Genomic DNA, 18134 nt, shown 5'->3' on the forward strand with positions numbered 1-18134 from the left:
ACAAAGGATTGGTAGAGGAATGTGCCCTTGTGGGCTAAACAGGCAGGTCGGCCTGTTGAACAATGGGTCATAAATGGTCCGCTGAGAAGTTGCACAGAGTTCATTAATATTGACAATTGAAGGCTCACTCATTCGGGAACAATTGCAATCAATATATATTTACGCTCAGTGTGTCGTCGTGATCCTTGTTCGAGAGTTCTGTTCTGTTGGAGTTTTGTCCGCGTTCTCTCTCTCTCGGTTAGAATGGATCTTTCAGAGCGACATTCATTAATGTCGTCATAGAATGGTTGTTTCGTTGGTCTTCGCGTTCGATATAATTTACTTAGCTGCAGACTAATAATTAATATCAAAGACTTGTTCTTATTCTGTCGGTCTCGATAGTCTAAAAGTTAACCACGTGGTATAGTTCACTTTCAGTAGAGTACTTGGATGGTCAACCTATTGGCCCACTTCTCGCAATGGAGTGGGGGCCTGGTCTGAAGAAATGTAAATCAGGGGGTGTTTTATAGTGCCCATAGAACAGGCTTGTCAAATGACGCCTGGTCCTGTATGGGTCCCTGGGGGCGTGCCTATGACTGAGTTAGATTTGGTTACAGAAATACAATTCTATCACATTACATCAGTACATAGCATCTCAATGTCTTACAAAAGATTTATCCTTAATACATTCTATACAACCATTATGATGCTATTATATAAACAGTTTTAAGGTAATATGGCTATATTGTCTCTTCTGAGTATCACAAAATTGTACCAAGCGGATCAGTTCGTAGCTGGATTCTTCACCAATCTTCCATACCTTCTCCAGAACACAGAATGTCGCTTGGCTCTCCAATTCTATGAGTTGGAAGAATTTCCTGTCTCTCTCTATGGGCTTTTAGAGGAATTTTAGAGTTTTTACGACCCTTTACACACAGGGTGGATTGGGGGGAAGGTAGGGGGTGGTGGTGCAAAAGGGAGAGGGGGTCAACTGTCCTCCCTGTACCAAAAGAGGCCAACGTCATGACACCCTTAACCAACAATGCAGTTTAAAAAAAATACCTAAAGTAACAAATAATTAAAGAACAGCTGTAAAATAACAATAGCGAGGCTATATACAGGGGGTACTGGTATAGAGTCAATGTGCAGGGGCACCGGTTAGTCAAGGTCATATATACATGTAGGTAGAGATATTAAAGTGACTATGCACAGATAATAACAGAGTAGCACGCAAATAGTCTGGGTAGCCATTTGTTTAGATGTTCAGTAGTCTTATGGCTTGGGGTAGAAGCTGTTTAGAAGCCTCTTGGACCTAGACTTGGCACTCCGGTACCGCTTGCCGTGCGGTAGCGGAGCGAACTGTAGATGTGGCTCCACTGGCAATCCCAGCCTAGGAATGCTGAAGACCGCGAAGTAAAAATGAACCTTCTCCAGGGTTAAAGGGTGTGCCTTCCCCCCTGAAAAAAGGGAAGGGGGGACATTAAAGTCCGTAAGTAACACTTATTGGAGAACACAATACTCTTAAGTGAAAGTAGTTTGGGATTTAATTTATCTAATACATTCTTAGGGGGCCCATGAAAGAATAAGGCTATAAAATGCTGTCCCACAGTTGTGAGAGTGATAAGATGATATATTTTACTGATGTGGGCCGTGTTACTTCAATAATCATGGTTTTACATCTAACCTTCCACCTCCAGCGGCTAGTCGCTCCAGAAACATATGACTCTGCTCTCTATTGCTCTTTGATTGGTACCAGGTGGGGAGCGCTCTGCTTTGAAGAGAGAAGCTGTCTTTGGCCAAAAGAGGCTTCTCAGCATAGATGAAAACCTCTGAAGAGGTTTCATGTAAGGCAGGAGACCTAGACACTCCAGACCCTATTTGAATCTATAAAGTAAAAAAAAGTCACATAATAAATTTGCCCTAAAGAATTTAACTAAGCTTATGAGCTTCCTTAGATATATGGAAACTCACTGCTCAAGAGCATCCCGTAGCCTGCTTTCTAAGTAGAACTTTGTGGCTGACTCCACCAGGGCATCCCTCTCCTCCAATGTACGAACGTATCGCACTGACCCAACATGACCAGTTGTTCGGAGGCCTCCATGACCTCTTCCTGTGCCTCGTCAACAGTTTGTGCTAACCGGATCTTAGATAGTTCAATAACAGTGTTTTGGGACAAATTAGCAAAACAATAAACTAATTATCACTACCCTTAAAAAAGATTGACTGCCAACAAAAGGAAACCAAATCCATGTGGAAAAGTATTCATAAGCAACTACAACCCTAGTATTTTTTCAAACTTAGTGCAAATTAACAGTAACATTGTCACGACTCCCGCCGAAATCGGTCCCTCTCCTTGTTGGGGCGGCGTTCGGCGGTCGACGTCACCGGTCTTCTAGCCATCCATTTGTTTTGTCTTGTTTTCCCGCACACCTGGTTTACATCCCCTCATTACTCTACATGTATATTATCCTCTGTTCCTCCCATGTCTGTGTGTGGTATTGTTCGGTCGTTACGTGTGTGACGCTTAAGGCTGGTTTTGCACCAGGTATTATTGTAACCCGTGGTTTTGTATTTTGTACCAGTTTGTGTATTTGTGCGCATTCGCTTTTTTCCTTTGGGCCGGAGTGTTGTGACGCAGTTGCGTCCGGCTGTTTTCCTATGCCTGATTAAAGTGTGCCTGTTCACTCATCTCTGCTCTCCTGCACCTGACTTCTTTCGACCAGTTGCGCACACGTTGACAAATATAATATCCATCACAGTATAAAATGACTTAACTTCTCCAACTTCTCTCTGAAGTCATATTCCGGTTGTTGTAGGCCACACTTGCCTGTATAGCCTCTCTGAAAAAAATTGTGGCTCTACACCCCCATGTACCAGACAGACAGCAATCATGCGGCCCACCTGCTTGTATACGCCATTATAGAGTGCTGTCACACAGAAGACAAACAGTAAATAAAGGACAGGTCATACATATTGCCATAAACAAACATGTCTTTGTTGGTGTAAAAGTGTAACTCACCTTGAGAGTTGCAAGAAAGGCATTTTTGCCAATCAGGTCCCTCAAATATTGCAGAGGAATGGATGGCACACATTAGCACCCGGAGAAATTCTCGAGGAACCACCGTCATCAGCTGCCCCTTTTCCGTCAGCAGCCATAAAAACCATGTCTATTTTTGCCTCCGGATTAAAGCGGGCTCTCTTAGAACTTCTCATTGCACAATCACAAACGTTGTCCCTGATCACGTTAATTTGGTTGGCATCAGGGGCAAAAGCAGAGTCAACCTTGCTGCTCATTAACTTCAGCAGTGTTTGCAGGTCAACACTAAAAAAAGAGACATTCAGAATAACAAAGCTCAGATACTTCCCACAATTCATCTGTAATAAGACATTGAATTATTTACAGGGATGACTTACTCATTGTCTTCATCACCAACATCAACAGACGAGTGTGGTGAAGGTGGACGATAAGCCTCAGGGAATGGTGGAGGGGAGGCCACAGGAAGTGGTATAGGTGGAGGAGGGGCCACAGGAAGTGATGCAGAAGATGGGGGTGCACAGGAATAGGTGCTGCCACAAGTGTAGCCTCGTTTATAGAAGTACTCTGAAAAAGGTCATTTAAAGGCTTATACGTTTCAAAAACATGGAGAAAGCAATAAAGCTGTGAAACATAAGGTAATTAATTGCGTTCTGAAAAGGATTTACTGAAGAAAATGTATCCGCATGCATCACTCACTATAGAATAGAATCAATGTGTAGGTCAAGAAGACATTTTAAGGATGCTTGTAGCTCTAATATTTTCAATATGTATTACATTCAACAAGCAGTGTTGTTTTCTCCTCCATGGTCCGTCCTAACACTGGAGGGAACGCCATATCTGGAGACAGCATTCATGAAGCAATCCATTACAATAATGCTGCGATTGTTGCTGGAAGCACGGAGAAACACAACGAGGCAACTGTACCCATCAATGCCACCATGTATGACTATCCTCCACCTAAATCAGAAAATACAGCACTGGTTGATACAAAAGCTGAAGACACATTAAATATACAAACATCACCATCCTCCTTTACCACTTAAATGCTGCATCAGGTTCCTGCAGTTTAAAACAAAGCAGCAGACCAAATACTAAATTAACATCCAAAATTTGGAACAATGTTAATGAACACTCTAACGCGGATCACAACTATAAGTACTTCCGTTAGCCCTCTAAAGGCTACAACAAGGGTTTGTTCGAGACTGTTTCCTGCAGCAGAAGATGTGTGATTAAAATATCTACTTCAATTGGAAAAATAACCACATTTATCTTGAAGACTCAAGAGGACAGACTCTCCTGTTGTTCACACTTAGGCACAAATACTTTGCTCCAACTGTTATTGCCTCCGTATGTCCTCAATATAAGCATGTTTGTTAATTTCATGATGCAGATATTCCATCAATCACAGAAGTAGCAGAAACACAATAAAACTATTATTATTCACATGAGTGACACATGGTATCAAGGGCCATTGCTTACTGAACTGTTAGTTGTTGATGAACAATTTGAGATGTTACAATGTACAACTTCTCACCAGTGATATAGATAATTGTGTCTATCACAAAGATACATCTACCTTATCAGTTTGTGGTTTCCATCAAGGTGCCATAACGAGTTTGGTCCAGCAACATGGTATGACCTTCTATGCAGCCTCTGCGACATGGCTCTGAGGGCAGCCGCCCTCGGGTTAACACGAAGCATGCTGTCCCTCACTCTGCGTCTCTGCACCCAGAGCCCTTAATTGTGCTCGAACAGCCTCCAGTCCACGTTTGTCGTTCCCAGCCACCAAGTCCTTAATCTTTTCATCCAGAGCCAAGTCTGACATGTCAGAATATAACAGTGCATGTGACAGATTGAAGTGTCTGGGGAAAAAAAGAGTAACAATGGGCAGGGATGAGGTAATGTATATCATCATAGTCATTTTAAAGTCCTGTCTTGATTGTAGTCATTCTAAATTGTTTGATTGGTAAGAAACTGTAAACCATGCATCTAAAGTCTGTAGTTTATAGCATTACTCCCAAGCACAACTGACCTTAGACGACATTTGACTGTCGATCGGGACACATGTAGAATATCTGCCATCTGAGACACACTGAAAGCACAGGACATCAGAAACCTCAGTTGCTCTTGAATGATGGCATAACAAGGTGCACCTCTAGCTCCTCTCCAAGTCCGAGGAGCCCGGTAACTGGAACTGGCTGTAACAATAATACACTGTGTTTAGGCTACTTAATGTATTGTGACACAGCCCACCCCCCTCATTCCAAAAACTCTTTTAAATTATAGTAACTGTCACAAATTGTGGCCAAGTAATGTCTTTATAATATTGGATTTTAAAGCCAAGACATAAATAGAAATGTTGACCAAGAATGAATACAATGGGCAGCAGGAGACTAAAGAGTGAAAAAAAAAGAGTGAAAAAAAAAAGATCAACAGTAAGCCCAACCGCACCTACTACAATGCTTGTGTGCATGCCAGCCAGAGGTACGAATCTCCTGAATGAACTGAGATACTTGATCAACTAGGTCATCTGCTGAAGCAACATTTATCAGCCTCCCCCTAGCCCACTCAAGGCTCCTCTGCATGGTTTCCATTCTGCAAGACGACAGTTTTGTGAAAATAGAGACCATGAATGGGACTGCGATTCCTGTTCAAACAGTGCCATAGTACTAACGTTAACGCTCCTGGTTTATGTCTGAAGTTGTTAGTTAGGCTTAGATGAAGTATTAATATTTCAAAGGGTATTCAAAAGTATTATCTGTGCTGTTGGAAAGCTGATATGTTGTAGATATTAGCAAAGTTTTTACTGTGTTGTCCTAGGTCAAATGTGCTTTGTATATGTTTTCATGCTAATCGCGAGCTAGCGCAGCTAAGGGTAGGTAGCATTTAAATTATAGCTAGCCAGCCAGCCTGCCTGAAGTTTTAGACCTTCAGTTGTTGTTTTGCCTAAAAATACAAAATCATGTTTGACGTCCGTACTCCTCGACAATAAGTCACCTTTATGTAGATAGCAGGGCTGTAAAAATATTACAAGACGGCGCCGTTCACTGCGGCTATGGCCAGAGTGTGCGGCTAAGGAACGTTAGCAAGCTAACCAGTAACTCATTTAGCCATTTAAATACCAGTATTCATTAAAACAAAATATATATTAGCTACATATAAAATACTCCCTTGGCCTAATCAGACTTACAATATTAGAGACACATAGGCCTTAGTTACTTGCACTGCTGTCTCAGTGTCTGAGCCTCCAACATAGCTGTGCAGGCATACACATATCTGTCCTCTGTGTTAGCTAGCTGATCAACTTTATGATTAAGTAATAATAGTATTTAAAACTAATCAACCTTGTTAACGTGGACTGAAGGGCATCAAATCCAGGATTTTCGGAGAGCAGAAGCCGAGTCCAGTCATTTAGAGTCTGTTTGCAGCGGATAAGTAAGGTTCTTCTCGTCATTTTCAATTGTGGTGTTGTTGCATCAAACTGACTGTACACCGATTAATAAAATCTGGTTGAAAGGAGGAGCTAGGGAAATTGGCTGGTAAAATGTGCATATTAAAGAACGCATTAAGTTAGCGTGTGTAGGTGTAGTTAGCAGCTGTTGGCATTAATTTGATGTGTGCAGGACGGCTTATTTAGCACATTGGACTGCCTGCAAGCAGTTGCACGGGCTTATTTGATGCATGTAGGCGTTAACGTAGTGCATGAAGACGTTAACTTAATGCGTGAACGTGTTAATTTAGCGCCTCCACCTGCTTACTTTACACACGTAGCATTAAAAAGATTGCTTTATGACCCAAACGGCGTTCCATATGTTAGGCCTCCGGTGTTCATCAACAACCACCTTACTTCTCCACGTGACGTCCAGCAAAGACCAGAATCCGGGTCACGGCACCAGTGTAACAGATGTTAATCATACTCTCCTTGCATTGTGTTTTGTTCAAAGAAATCACCCCAGCCAGTGGTCCCAGTTGAGCATTATTTATTATCTGTAGTTAAATAGGATACAGCACGTTAGTTGTGCAGGGCTTAATGACGTTGATGGCTGTCAATTGTAAAATCTGTAGCATTAAATCAACTGTGTTAGCAGTGGGCTTATGTGACCATTACATCGGTGCATGCCAGCTAACGCACTTATATACAGCAATCAAATATCAAAGCACACCCCAGAAAGCCCTTCAATCCATAACATAATAGGCGTTGTGGTGCCCTCTTCATGACTGTCTTGGTGTGTTTGGACCATGATAGTTTGTTGGTGATGTGGACACCAAGGAACTTGAAGCTCTCAACCTGCTCCACTACAGCCCTGTCGAATGGGGGCGTGTGGGGGCTTGCTCGGTCCTCCTTTTCCTGTAGTCCACAATCATCAAATCAATCATCACAATCGATCAAAGCCAGAGTATTTAAGATTTCACGTAAACATTTTTTTTTTATGAAAGACAAATTATGAACACACCTGCTAATCCTTCTATATTCTATTTTAGTCTATTCAATGCTATTCTATTGCAGTGCATTCCTCTATTTTAGAAAACTTTATTAGAAAACAATCACAGTAAGGAACTTAATTGTTACGCAGAAAGGATTTGATATTGAGATAAAAAACATCTGCATTGGACCTTTAAACACATGCTGGTGAAGTGAATGAGAAATGCCATAGCGGATGAAGAGGAAGGTGGAACGTGAATTGACAGTAAGTACACACTGTGTATAAACAACACAATACTGAAAGCAAGCTATAAAGACAACACCAACACCAAACACAGCAGTAGGCCTATATGCTCATGTGGCCATTGACACAGAAATGCTGCATGTAGGCCTACTATAGTCTACAGTAATCATGGATCTATTTTGAAGCTATTTTTTGAGCTAGTTTGAAATAAATAATTGACCAATCTCTATAAGGATATATTTTAATTCAAATCAAATTTTATTTGTCACATGCACCGAATACAACAGGTGCAGTATACCTTACAGTGAAATGCTTACTTACAAGCCCTTAACCAAATGTAAATGTGTTTTTAAGAAAAAATGAAGGAATAAAAGTAACAAATAATTAAAGAGCAGCAGTGAAATAGCAATAGGGAGGCTATATACAGGGGTACCAGTACAGCGTCAATGTGCGGGGGCACCGGTTAGTCGAGGTAATATGTACATGTGGGTTGTTATTAAACGTATGCATAGATAAATGGATAATAACAGAGAGTAGCAGCAACATAAGGGGGGCAATGCAAGTAGTACAAAAACGTTTTAAATTATATGCAATTATATAGGCTTGTTGTAAACATTCATGCAAATTATGAATAAAAAAAATAGATAGCGTAGTTGTTCAGTATGAGACAAATACTAATTTAATGAATTTCAAAATGTTTTTAGTACCCCTCCATTTTCCCACCATCCAAGTACTCTGAATGCAAACAGACTATGCAACTCCTCCTGGCTAGTCTCCAACTTTCACCTCCCCCTGCCCATCCTCTCTCTCCCACTATATCGCGAGAGATAGGGAGCACAGACATATTCATATGTTAGCAACAACAGTTATAAAATGATAATTATATCGCGGATATATGAACGAATTGTAATGTAAGCCAACGCAAGATTGCTAAATTAGTTATTTTATTAATAGCTGGCTAGCTAATAACAATAGCTAGCAACATATTAACGGTAGCTAGCGATTCGCCTGTCGGCTGTAGTAGCACATCTGGGAGGCACAAGTTACGATTAACTAGCTAACTGTAAAGTGGTCTCTATTTTGAAGACACGCGTGTACAAGTGGGTAAACATAACATTACTTCAATTAGCTAGCACCCCTTATTCAATGATAATAGCCATAGCCTAGCTAGCTACTATTAGCTGGCTAAACCGCTGTTATTGAATTAAAACAGCTAGCTAGGCTTACATTTTAGCTTCATTGTTGAATATTGGCTAGTTGGCTAACTGCTTCAAGCTGGTGCTTTTTATTTTGTTAGCTAACGTGGTTCTGTTCAGAAGATGGATGGCGTTATTAGCTAGCTGTGGTGGGTCGCTAGTTAGCGCAGTAACGCTTACTAGATTGTTTATCACGCGATGTGCTGGCTCTTGTTGCTAGTTAACGGTAGCTAAGCTAACATGACCACACTGTCTGCAATTTGCCATGCTCACGCACTATCATTACTCTGTAATATTAGCTGTCTAGTTAGTGTACTGTCTCTCCTTTGTGTTATTTTAGCAATCAAGCACTGGCCTCGAGTTTCTGACTAGGCCGACAATGGTTTGTGAATTCCAGCTAACTGCGTTAGCCAGTAACGTTAGTACCAACCAGGCTCTCTAGATTGTTTACATCCAGCGCCAGTTTGCAAACTAGCTAGGTAGTGTTGTTAGTTAGCTAGCTAGCTACAATAATCTAGCCAGCAAGGTGTTTTTTGTTCGCCATCAAGGTAGTTAGTTAGCTATGCCACACTATATTTGGATTTGCTACAGTATGTCAAAGTGATTACGCGGCTACTTATCTGAACACTGACAAATCAGTTGGTGGCTCTTCACCATACCTAGCTACCTAAGTACCGTTATGTGAAGATCTCTAGCTAGCTAATTGAATGGGTTGTCAGTCAAACGGGTTGCTTATCAATTTGTTGTTTTTGTGGATGTAAAGCAGACTCAATTTAAATCAGTGACACTTCACACAACTGTTGTGACCACTAGTCTAACAGACAACAACTACAGGTGGCAACCGGTGCTAGGGGTATTTGTATTAGTTACACAGTTGATTAGATATTGTAGATCATATTAGAGTGTGTTATGGCTCTGGAGAATATATGTAACAGGTAATGTGATGTCACCATTTGATTGTGCTTGTATTGTTTTCACAGGCTGCATTTGTGTTCTTGTGGATGTGTGGTGGACTGTAAGCAGGGCGGCCACTTGTGAACCTCACCTATTTACCTTGCCCCTTTGTCCTATACCTCCTCCCTGACTCCTCCCCTTTTCCCGTCTTTTATCATAGACCTTTTTAAATGTATGAAAGCATGTTGCACAGAGACAGACCCCCTATATTTCTACCTCTTCTCCGTCTGTGCTCATCAGTGTGTTACGGTAGTCTTTTAGCTGAAGGTTTTAAATGGGGGTGAATCTACTATATGCCTGGTGTAGTACGGTACTTGAATTCCCACCCATTTGTAAATTAGCCCTGATGAGCTGTGCAGATTTCATTAATCAACCTTAAGTGATAAACCAATCAGCAGCCAGCTAATTGGCCAATTAGCCCCCCCCCCCTACTCCCTCCTGGTAGAATGAACGGCTCTCTTTTAACCCCACCTAGCCTGCGGGCAGCCAACTCCTCTACCCTGCCCCCGTCACCCTCCCCGTCCCCTCCATCCCCCTCCCTGTTGCCACTGTTCCCTCGGCCACCTCCCTTGGCCCAGCCTCATCCCTCCTCGCTGTCGGACTCCCCCACGCCCTCCCCCTGCCTGAGCTGGACGGAGTTCTGTGAGCTGCATGCCCGCATGGCGGCCGGGGACTTTGCCCGCCACTTTCGGGCGTTCCTCCTGGAGAACCCGCACTACTCCCCCGACTCTGCTGCCGCCTTCTGTCGCCGCTTCACTGACCGCTTTGTCCAACATTTCCAGAGCGAACTGGAGGGGGTGGCAGGGGCACCGGGTACAGCCCCCGGGATGGAGGCGGGGAGCTGGGCTCCCCAATCAGACGCCACCTCCCTGGAAGAGGAGGCGGTCTCTCCCCCTCCCGTCACCGAGGGAGCCTGCTACCACGCCTGTGCCCCAGCCAACCCGGTGCGAGCCCTGCCCAAGCCTGCCTCCACACGGCTGGTGTTGGAAACCCGAAGTGGGGACCAATTTCAAGATTCCTATGCTGTCACAACGGTCCTCCCCCCATCCTCCTCCTCCTCCTGCTCCTCCTCAGTGGGAGGAGGAAACAACGGCGGGCGGGAAGAGAGGGGTGCCCCAGTTACTGTTAAACACTTCCCTGGCGTCGGCCCGGGCAACGGAGAAACAACGGCCGAGGAAGAGGAGGATAGCTGGGCGGGGGTAACGGTCATGGAGGAGGAGGTGGAGCCAGATGAGGGGGAGGCGGATCTGGAAGTTTGCTTGGACAATGAAGACCCCTCCCACATGCCCCAAACGCCTGCCTCCCCTTGCTCCGACACACCCCCTCCCCGCTCCAAGGGTAACGGCACACCGGCCTCGACAGGAAGCCAGTCCAAAACCAAACTGAAGAAGCGCTTCTCTCTGCGGAGTGTTGGGCGCAGCGTGCGGGGTAGTGTCCGGGGCATCCTGCACTGGCGCAGCTCGTCCAGCGACTCCCCCCAGAGCTCCTCCCAGCTGCCCTCCAGCTACAGCTACACAATGGGGGTCCAGGACGCTGCCACCGGCTCTTCCTCCAAGAGGAACTCTGGCACTCAGCCCCCCACGCCCACCTCCTCCATGCCTGTTTCCCTCTCCCTGCCCCTCTCCCTCCCCCACTCCTCCTCCTCCTCCCTGCCCCCGTCTTCCTCCAGCAGTGCTACCTCCCTCTCGCTGTCGGAAGCGCGGGACCGCCGGCGGAGCAATGGCGAGGGGGGAGAGAAGGAGAAGTGGAGCCACCGGCTGGAGAAGTTGCGTCTGTCTCGCTCCCCGCCCCCCGTTCTCTCCTCAGCGCCCACTTCGGCCGTGGTGTCGCCTTCCTCCGGCCTGCCCCCCAGCAGCAGCAGCAGCGCCACCCTGAGAAAGACGGGCCGGTTGGTGAGGGAGGGAGGAGTCAGCGTCAGCTCCTCCATGCCAGATGAGTTTGCCGGGAGCCACGGTGGTTTCCCTGGCTTTTCCTTTGGCCTGCTGCACCATGGCACACAAGAACACAACAACGCTGGCACTGGCTTAAACAACACCTCGTCCACCGCTAATGCTGCTCAAACAGCCGCAGTGCAGCCTCTCGTCCCCGGGGGCACTGTCGGCTGGAGGGGCGGTCGTTGGCACAAATGCCGACTGGTCCTGAGGGAGAGGGACAAGGAGGGGGAGCGGGGCGAGGAGTACTATCTGGAGTTCTTCATCCCGCCTAAAGTGAGTGTGAGACCTGCCCTGTGCAACTCCATATTAGGAAGGTGTTCTTAATGTTTGATATACCCGGGGTATATAGCTGCCCCCCCAAAAAATTCATATTTGATAATGATACATTAATAATACGCTTGCTATATTATTTTTACGTGAACATAATCAATGATGAAATTTAAATGCAAAACTCCAGTTTGGTGTTTTTAAGTTGACAGGTTTTTTGTTTAATGCCCTACCAGATAACACTGCCATATTGAGAACCATTTTGTTTTTGGAGGATAAAGTTCACCTTTGTAATTTTACTACATTATTGGGAACGCATTATTTGTGACAAAAAATATGAAAACTTAATGTGGAATTTAACAATTCTTATTCTTAACATACAAAGTACAACATTTTATTTCAAATCCTTATTGGGTAAAACTATATTATTCCTCCCATTTTCGATTTAATTTCCTCATTGTCATTTGAAATCCTGGCCACATTCTTAACAGTTTAGCCTGTCAATCAATCGCTGTGGGTGGGATTGTCAGGGGAGGAGCTGGATATTTGCGAGAGTCACAGGATTGGTAGGGTTTTCAGACCTGTTAAGGAATTATTGGGGGTGGGATTTTCAGGGAAGTGAGTAGATTAGTAATTGAGTCATTAAAACAGTTTTTCAATATATTGTGGCAAAACCTAACAAAAATATAAACTCAACATGTACATAAAAGATACCAGAAATGTTCCATAAGCACAAAACAATTATTTCTCTCAAATTTTGTGCACACATTTGTTTGTATTCCTGTTAGTGAGCATTTCTCCTTTGCCAAGATAATCCATCAACCTGACAGGTGTGGCATATCACGAAGCTGATTAAACAGCATGATCATTACACAGGTGAACCTTGTGCTAGGGACAAAAGGCCACTTTAAAATGTGCAGTTTTGTCACACAACACAATGCCGCAGATGTCTCAAGTTTTGAGGGTGTGTGCAATTGGCATGCTGACTGCAGGAATGTCCACCAGAGCTGTTGCCAGAGAATTTAATGTTCATTTCACTGCCATAAGTCGCCTTCAACGTCGTTTTAGAGAATTTGGCAGTACGTCCAACCGGCCTCACAACCGCAGACCACCTCCTGTCTGTAATAAAGCCCTTTTTGTGGGGAAAAACTCATTCTGATTGGCTGGGCCTGGCTCACCCGTGGGTGGGGGGTTGGAGGCATCAGGGTAGATTGTGTATCCTTGATATAACACTGAAAGGCATGACAACCTGTCAACTCGCTCCTTTGTAATGCTTGGAAATTAATGATATGTCATTGGCGGGCATGATGTGAAAATTGCACAATTTCTCTGAGTGCACAGATGGTGTCTTATTTATTCAATGTTCTTCTCTGTCCCCCTGTCTCTCAGTCCTCCAAGCCCAGGCTGACTATCCCATGCTGCTCTATTGTGGATGTGAGGAGCACCACTGCCCTGGAGGTGCCTGACAAGGAGAACACCTTCCTCCTGCAGGTAACACTCTGATTTGTCCGTCCTTTCATTTCCTTATTTTTTTCAATTCCTCTTGTTCTCTCAGTTCATTTAATTCAGGTAGTCAGCTCCTGTTCAGCTTGCATCTGTAGACTGACTTGTATTTAGCTCGCTCGCTTTCTCTCACCCCCTCTGTCTCTCACCCCCTCTGTCTCTCACCCCCTCTCCCTCTCACCCCCCTCTGTCGCCCCCTCTCTCTCTTTCTCTCGCCCTCTCACTCTCTCACCCTCTCTTTTTCTCACCCCCCTCCCTCTCTCTCACCCCCTCTCTCTGTTGCCCCCATTCTCACTCTCTCGCTAACCCTGTCTTTCTCTCTGTCAGTTGGAGGGACAGGTGCAGTATGTGATTGAGACGCGAGACGCTGTGCAGATGAGAGCCTGGTTGAGTGACATCAGGAACGGTAAATGTATCAGGTAAGCAAATTGTGTGTTAACTCATGTGTTACATGTATTACTTTTCTTTCAAGTCAGTGATTAGGGAGGGGGGGGGGGCAGTGAGTGAGAGTTAAGAGGGACCGTGTATATGCTTGTATTCACTGACTGTCAACTATTGATGAGGTCAACAGAAGTAGAAGTGACATCCCACCTAGAACAAGTTTTGTGTATCTTGACTCTACAGTGAACAGGAGGACATAGAAGCTGTGTGTGGGGGACCCATGGACATCAGTGGAACGCCAGAATTCAGTGACCGCCTCTCTCAAGGTGAGTGGGGCATGCCAAATCCCAAATCGACCCCTAGTCACCTCCCCAATCCACTACTCTTAGACCAGTATATACCAACCAGTCAATCGCGGTTGTAGTCGACTAGGCATTCCTAGTCGATCGCCAAAAATTTCTCTGCGCTCCTCTTTAAAAAATGTTTTGCCTTTAGCTGTTGGTGGTAGATGGACTTGATTCAGCTGCCCTGTGCGCTGGGGAGGCAAAGTGTTCCCATTTTGAACCATTTCGTTTGAAGGAACAAACTCTGCCTACCCGGCAGACCTGTAGAGCTAAATCAAGTGTGCCTACTGTGCTGGCCAATCGGATAGCTCAAATCACCGTGCCAGCAGCTTCCACTACCCCCACAGCAAAGTTTGATACTACCCTAAATGAGATTTAATAACTTTTAAAATCCTGACCAGAGAGACTGTCAAAGAATACAGCAAATAGCTGTTGTTTTTATGATTCAACACTTTTACAAAACATAAAACGCACTTCTCCCTACTTACACTCGCGCTACAACCAGCACTGCAGCTGCAGTGAATGAGTAGCCAAGTGTATCGATGGGCCTGCGTTTGTATTAGTAACGGCTCGTCGTGTCTATTTTAATGTCGACTAATATTTCACTTTCTCTGGTCATAGGAACAACATGAATTTGTGCATGAGGCAGAAATAATGAGGTGTGACTCGGGGTTGGTCATCAGACTGTGTCCCCTCTCTCTGGTCAGTCTCACCGGAGAAAATGAGAGATCGGGGACCGTGAGAGGCGGACCCTCTGCTGCTCACTCTCTCCCTCCATCCGCTGAGACTGACCATCAGATGCAGGTACAACCAGACATGGAAACGGTTTGTGGGTTTATGAAATGCACATTCCTTTATTGAATATAATATGTGTATGATGCCTTGTCCTTTGGTTCTGCCGATGTAGCCTGTAGAGAGAAACGCAGGTTGTGAGTTCCCCCGGCAATTCATTTGGGTTTTGCCAGCAATCATTTGTGTGTTGCGCTGCATTTAATGTTTCTTATCTGCCTTTTCTTATGTTACTGCTTCGGCATACGACACTTTCTGTACTGCTCTAACCCTGGCAACCTCAATCTCCCTTTCTCTCACCGGACACCTCCAATCTCCAGCCCCATAGCACCCCCACAACTAACACACATTACTTTCTCCACCGATACCACACATTCCTTCGTCTCATGCCCTCCTGCACACTTCTCACATCTAGGCATCTCCCTCCGACACACTGCTGCAACATGCCCATGAACTTCACACTTTAAACACTGTTGTATTTTTGGAACAAAAGCTCTCATGGGGTAATTGACACTTCCTTCCATGACCTTATATGGCAAAGACTCTGCATCAAAACTCAGCATGACAGACAATGTCTTCTCCGTTTCCCCACACTCTCCACTGGATCTACAACTCACCAAACGGCAGGCATTAGACACCGGGAATCTTCCATTTCAACTGCTCCTCCTCAACACTTAATGCTAATCCGGAGCGCCCACTCCCTCTGGGGGGGATGAAACACAATAAATCATCACGAGTCCACTCCGAGTTACCTTCAACAACTAAACAGTCCCCAACCTGACACCACATATGGATCTGCCAAAATACAAGGATCCATTCGCTCTACAAATCTCCCTCCCACTGGGCCAGAATCATCCTTATCATCCTCAGGACAAGGTCCGAATTCAGCGATCCTCACGGCAGGTATTTCATCTTCACTCTCGCCAGGTTCCATCTCTGATGGACTTGACCCCGACCTTCCTAAACACGCTGCTTCCTTCTATACTCAACTTCTTCTCAGCAGTCATCACTGCACCTGCCACCACAGTTAATTCATCCTCACTCTTGTCACGTTCAATTTCCTCAAGCTCTTCCAAACATTCTGTGAGATCCTCCATTCCATATTCACTCAGAAGATAGTCCACTTTTTCTTTCTTTCTTGTCTGCCATCTTACCGCGTGTCTCATCTCATCACCATCAAGCAGCCCCTGCTGCTATCACGATCACATTTTCGGGATATTCTGTCCTCTTACACTTCATTGGTGTTACAGTATTAGATTGTCAAACAGAACTGCGTTCAGGAGCTCTAATTATCCAGAATTCCAGGGGGAGAGAGAAATGTATGCTTTATGTATACACAATTTATTCAAATGTATTTGTATTTAGGAATGTTTGATTCATTGCCTAAATACACTGAACAAAAATATGAATGCAACAATTTCAAAGATTTTACTGAGTTTCAGTTCATACAGTGAGGGGGAAAAAATATTTGATCCCCTGCCGATTTTGTACGTTTGCCCACTGACAAAGAAATGATCAGTCTATAATTTTAATAGTAGGTTTATTTGAACAGTGAGAGACAGAATAACAACAAAAAAATCCAGAAAAACACATGTCAAAAATGTTATAAATTGATTTGCATTTTAATGAGGGAAATAAGTATTTGACCCCTCTGCAAAACATGACTTAGTACTTGGTGGCAAAACCCTTGTTGGCAATCACAGAGGTCAGACGTTTCTTGTAGTTGGTCACCAGATTTGCACACATCTCAGGAGGGATTTTGTCCCACTCCTTTTTGCAGATCTTCTCCAAGTCATTAAGGTTTCGAGGCTGACGTTTGACAACTCGAACCTTCAGCTCCCTCCACAGATTTTCTATGGGATTAAGGTCTGGAGACTGGCTAGGCCACTCCAGGACCTTAATGTGCTTCTTCTTGAGCCACTCCTTTGTTGCCTTGGCCGTGTGTTTTGGGTCATTGTCCTGCTGGAATACCCATCCACGACCCATTTTCAATGCCCTGGCTGAGGGAAGGAGGTTCTCACCCAAGATTTGACGGTACATGGCCCCGTCCATCGTCCCTTTGATGGGGTGAAGTTGTCCTGTCCCCTTAGCAGAAAAACACCCCCAAAGCATAATGTTTTCTCCATGTTTGACGGTGGAAATGGTGTTCTTGGGGTCATAGGCAGCATTCCTCCTCCTCCAAACACGGCGAGTTGAGTTGATGCCAAAGAGCTCCATTTTGGTCTCATCTGACCACAACACTTTCACCAGTTGTCCTCTGAATCATTCAGATGTTCATTGGCAAACTTCAGATGGGCATGTATATGTGCTTTCTTGAGCAGGGGGACCTTGCGGGCGCTGCAGGATTTCAGTCCTTCACGGCGTAGTGTGTTACCAATTGTTTTCTTGGTGACTATGGTCCCAGCTGCCTTGATCATTGACAAGATCCTCCCGTGTAGTTCTGGGCTGGTTCCTCACCGTTCTCATGATCATTGCAACTCCACGAGGTGAGATCTTGCATGGAGCCCCAGGCCGAGGGAGATTGACAGTTCTTTTGTGTTTCTTCCATTTGCGAATAATCGCACCAACTGTTGTCTCCTTCTCACCAAGCTGCTTGGCGATGGTCTTGTAGCCCATTCCAGCCTTGTGTAGGTCTACAATCTTGTCCCTGACATCCTTGGAGAGCTCTTTGGTCTTGGCCATGGTGGAGAGTTTGGAATCTGATTGATTGATTGCTTCTGTGGACAGGTGTCTTTTATACAGGTAACATGCTGAGATTAGGAGCACTCCCTTTAAGAGTGTGCTCCTAATCTCAGCTCGTTACCTGTATAAAAGACACCTGGGAGCCAGAAATCTTTCTGATTGAGAGGGGGTCAAATACTTATTTCCCTCATTAAAATGCCAATCAATTTATAACATTTTTTGACATGCGTTTTTCAGGATTTTTTTGTTGTTATTCTGTCTCTCACTGTTCAAATAAACCTACCATTAAAATTAAAGACTGATAATTTCTTTGTCAGTGGGCAAACGTACAAAATCGGCAGGGGATCAAATACTTTTTTCCCTCACTGTATAAGGCAATCAGTCAATTGAAATGAATTCAT

General features: G+C 44.6%; 1 protein-coding gene across 2 annotated transcripts in view; it reads left to right on the forward strand.

Moving 5' to 3' along the window:
• The first annotated feature begins 8479 nt into the window (after positions 1 to 8479).
• The window catches only part of LOC106583900 (uncharacterized), a 44094-nt gene continuing 34439 nt past the window's right edge, over positions 8480 to 18134 (forward strand). Inside the window, exons 1-5 of one of the 2 annotated variants that reach the window (XM_045706210.2) lie at positions 8480 to 8783; positions 9860 to 12040; positions 13424 to 13525; positions 13865 to 13956; positions 14162 to 14244. In XM_045706210.2, coding sequence (XP_045562166.2) covers positions 10280 to 12040; positions 13424 to 13525; positions 13865 to 13956; positions 14162 to 14244 — 2038 coding nt within the window. In that variant the 5' untranslated portion in view covers positions 8480 to 8783; positions 9860 to 10279. The remainder of the gene's footprint in view (positions 8784 to 9859; positions 12041 to 13423; positions 13526 to 13864; positions 13957 to 14161; positions 14245 to 18134) is intronic. The other variant, XM_014168536.3, reaches the window with a different exon arrangement.

The sequence above is a fragment of the Salmo salar genome, chromosome 23, assembly GCF_965601325.2.
Source record: "Salmo salar chromosome 23, fSalSal1, whole genome shotgun sequence".
Taxonomy (NCBI): Eukaryota; Metazoa; Chordata; class Actinopteri; order Salmoniformes; family Salmonidae; genus Salmo; species Salmo salar.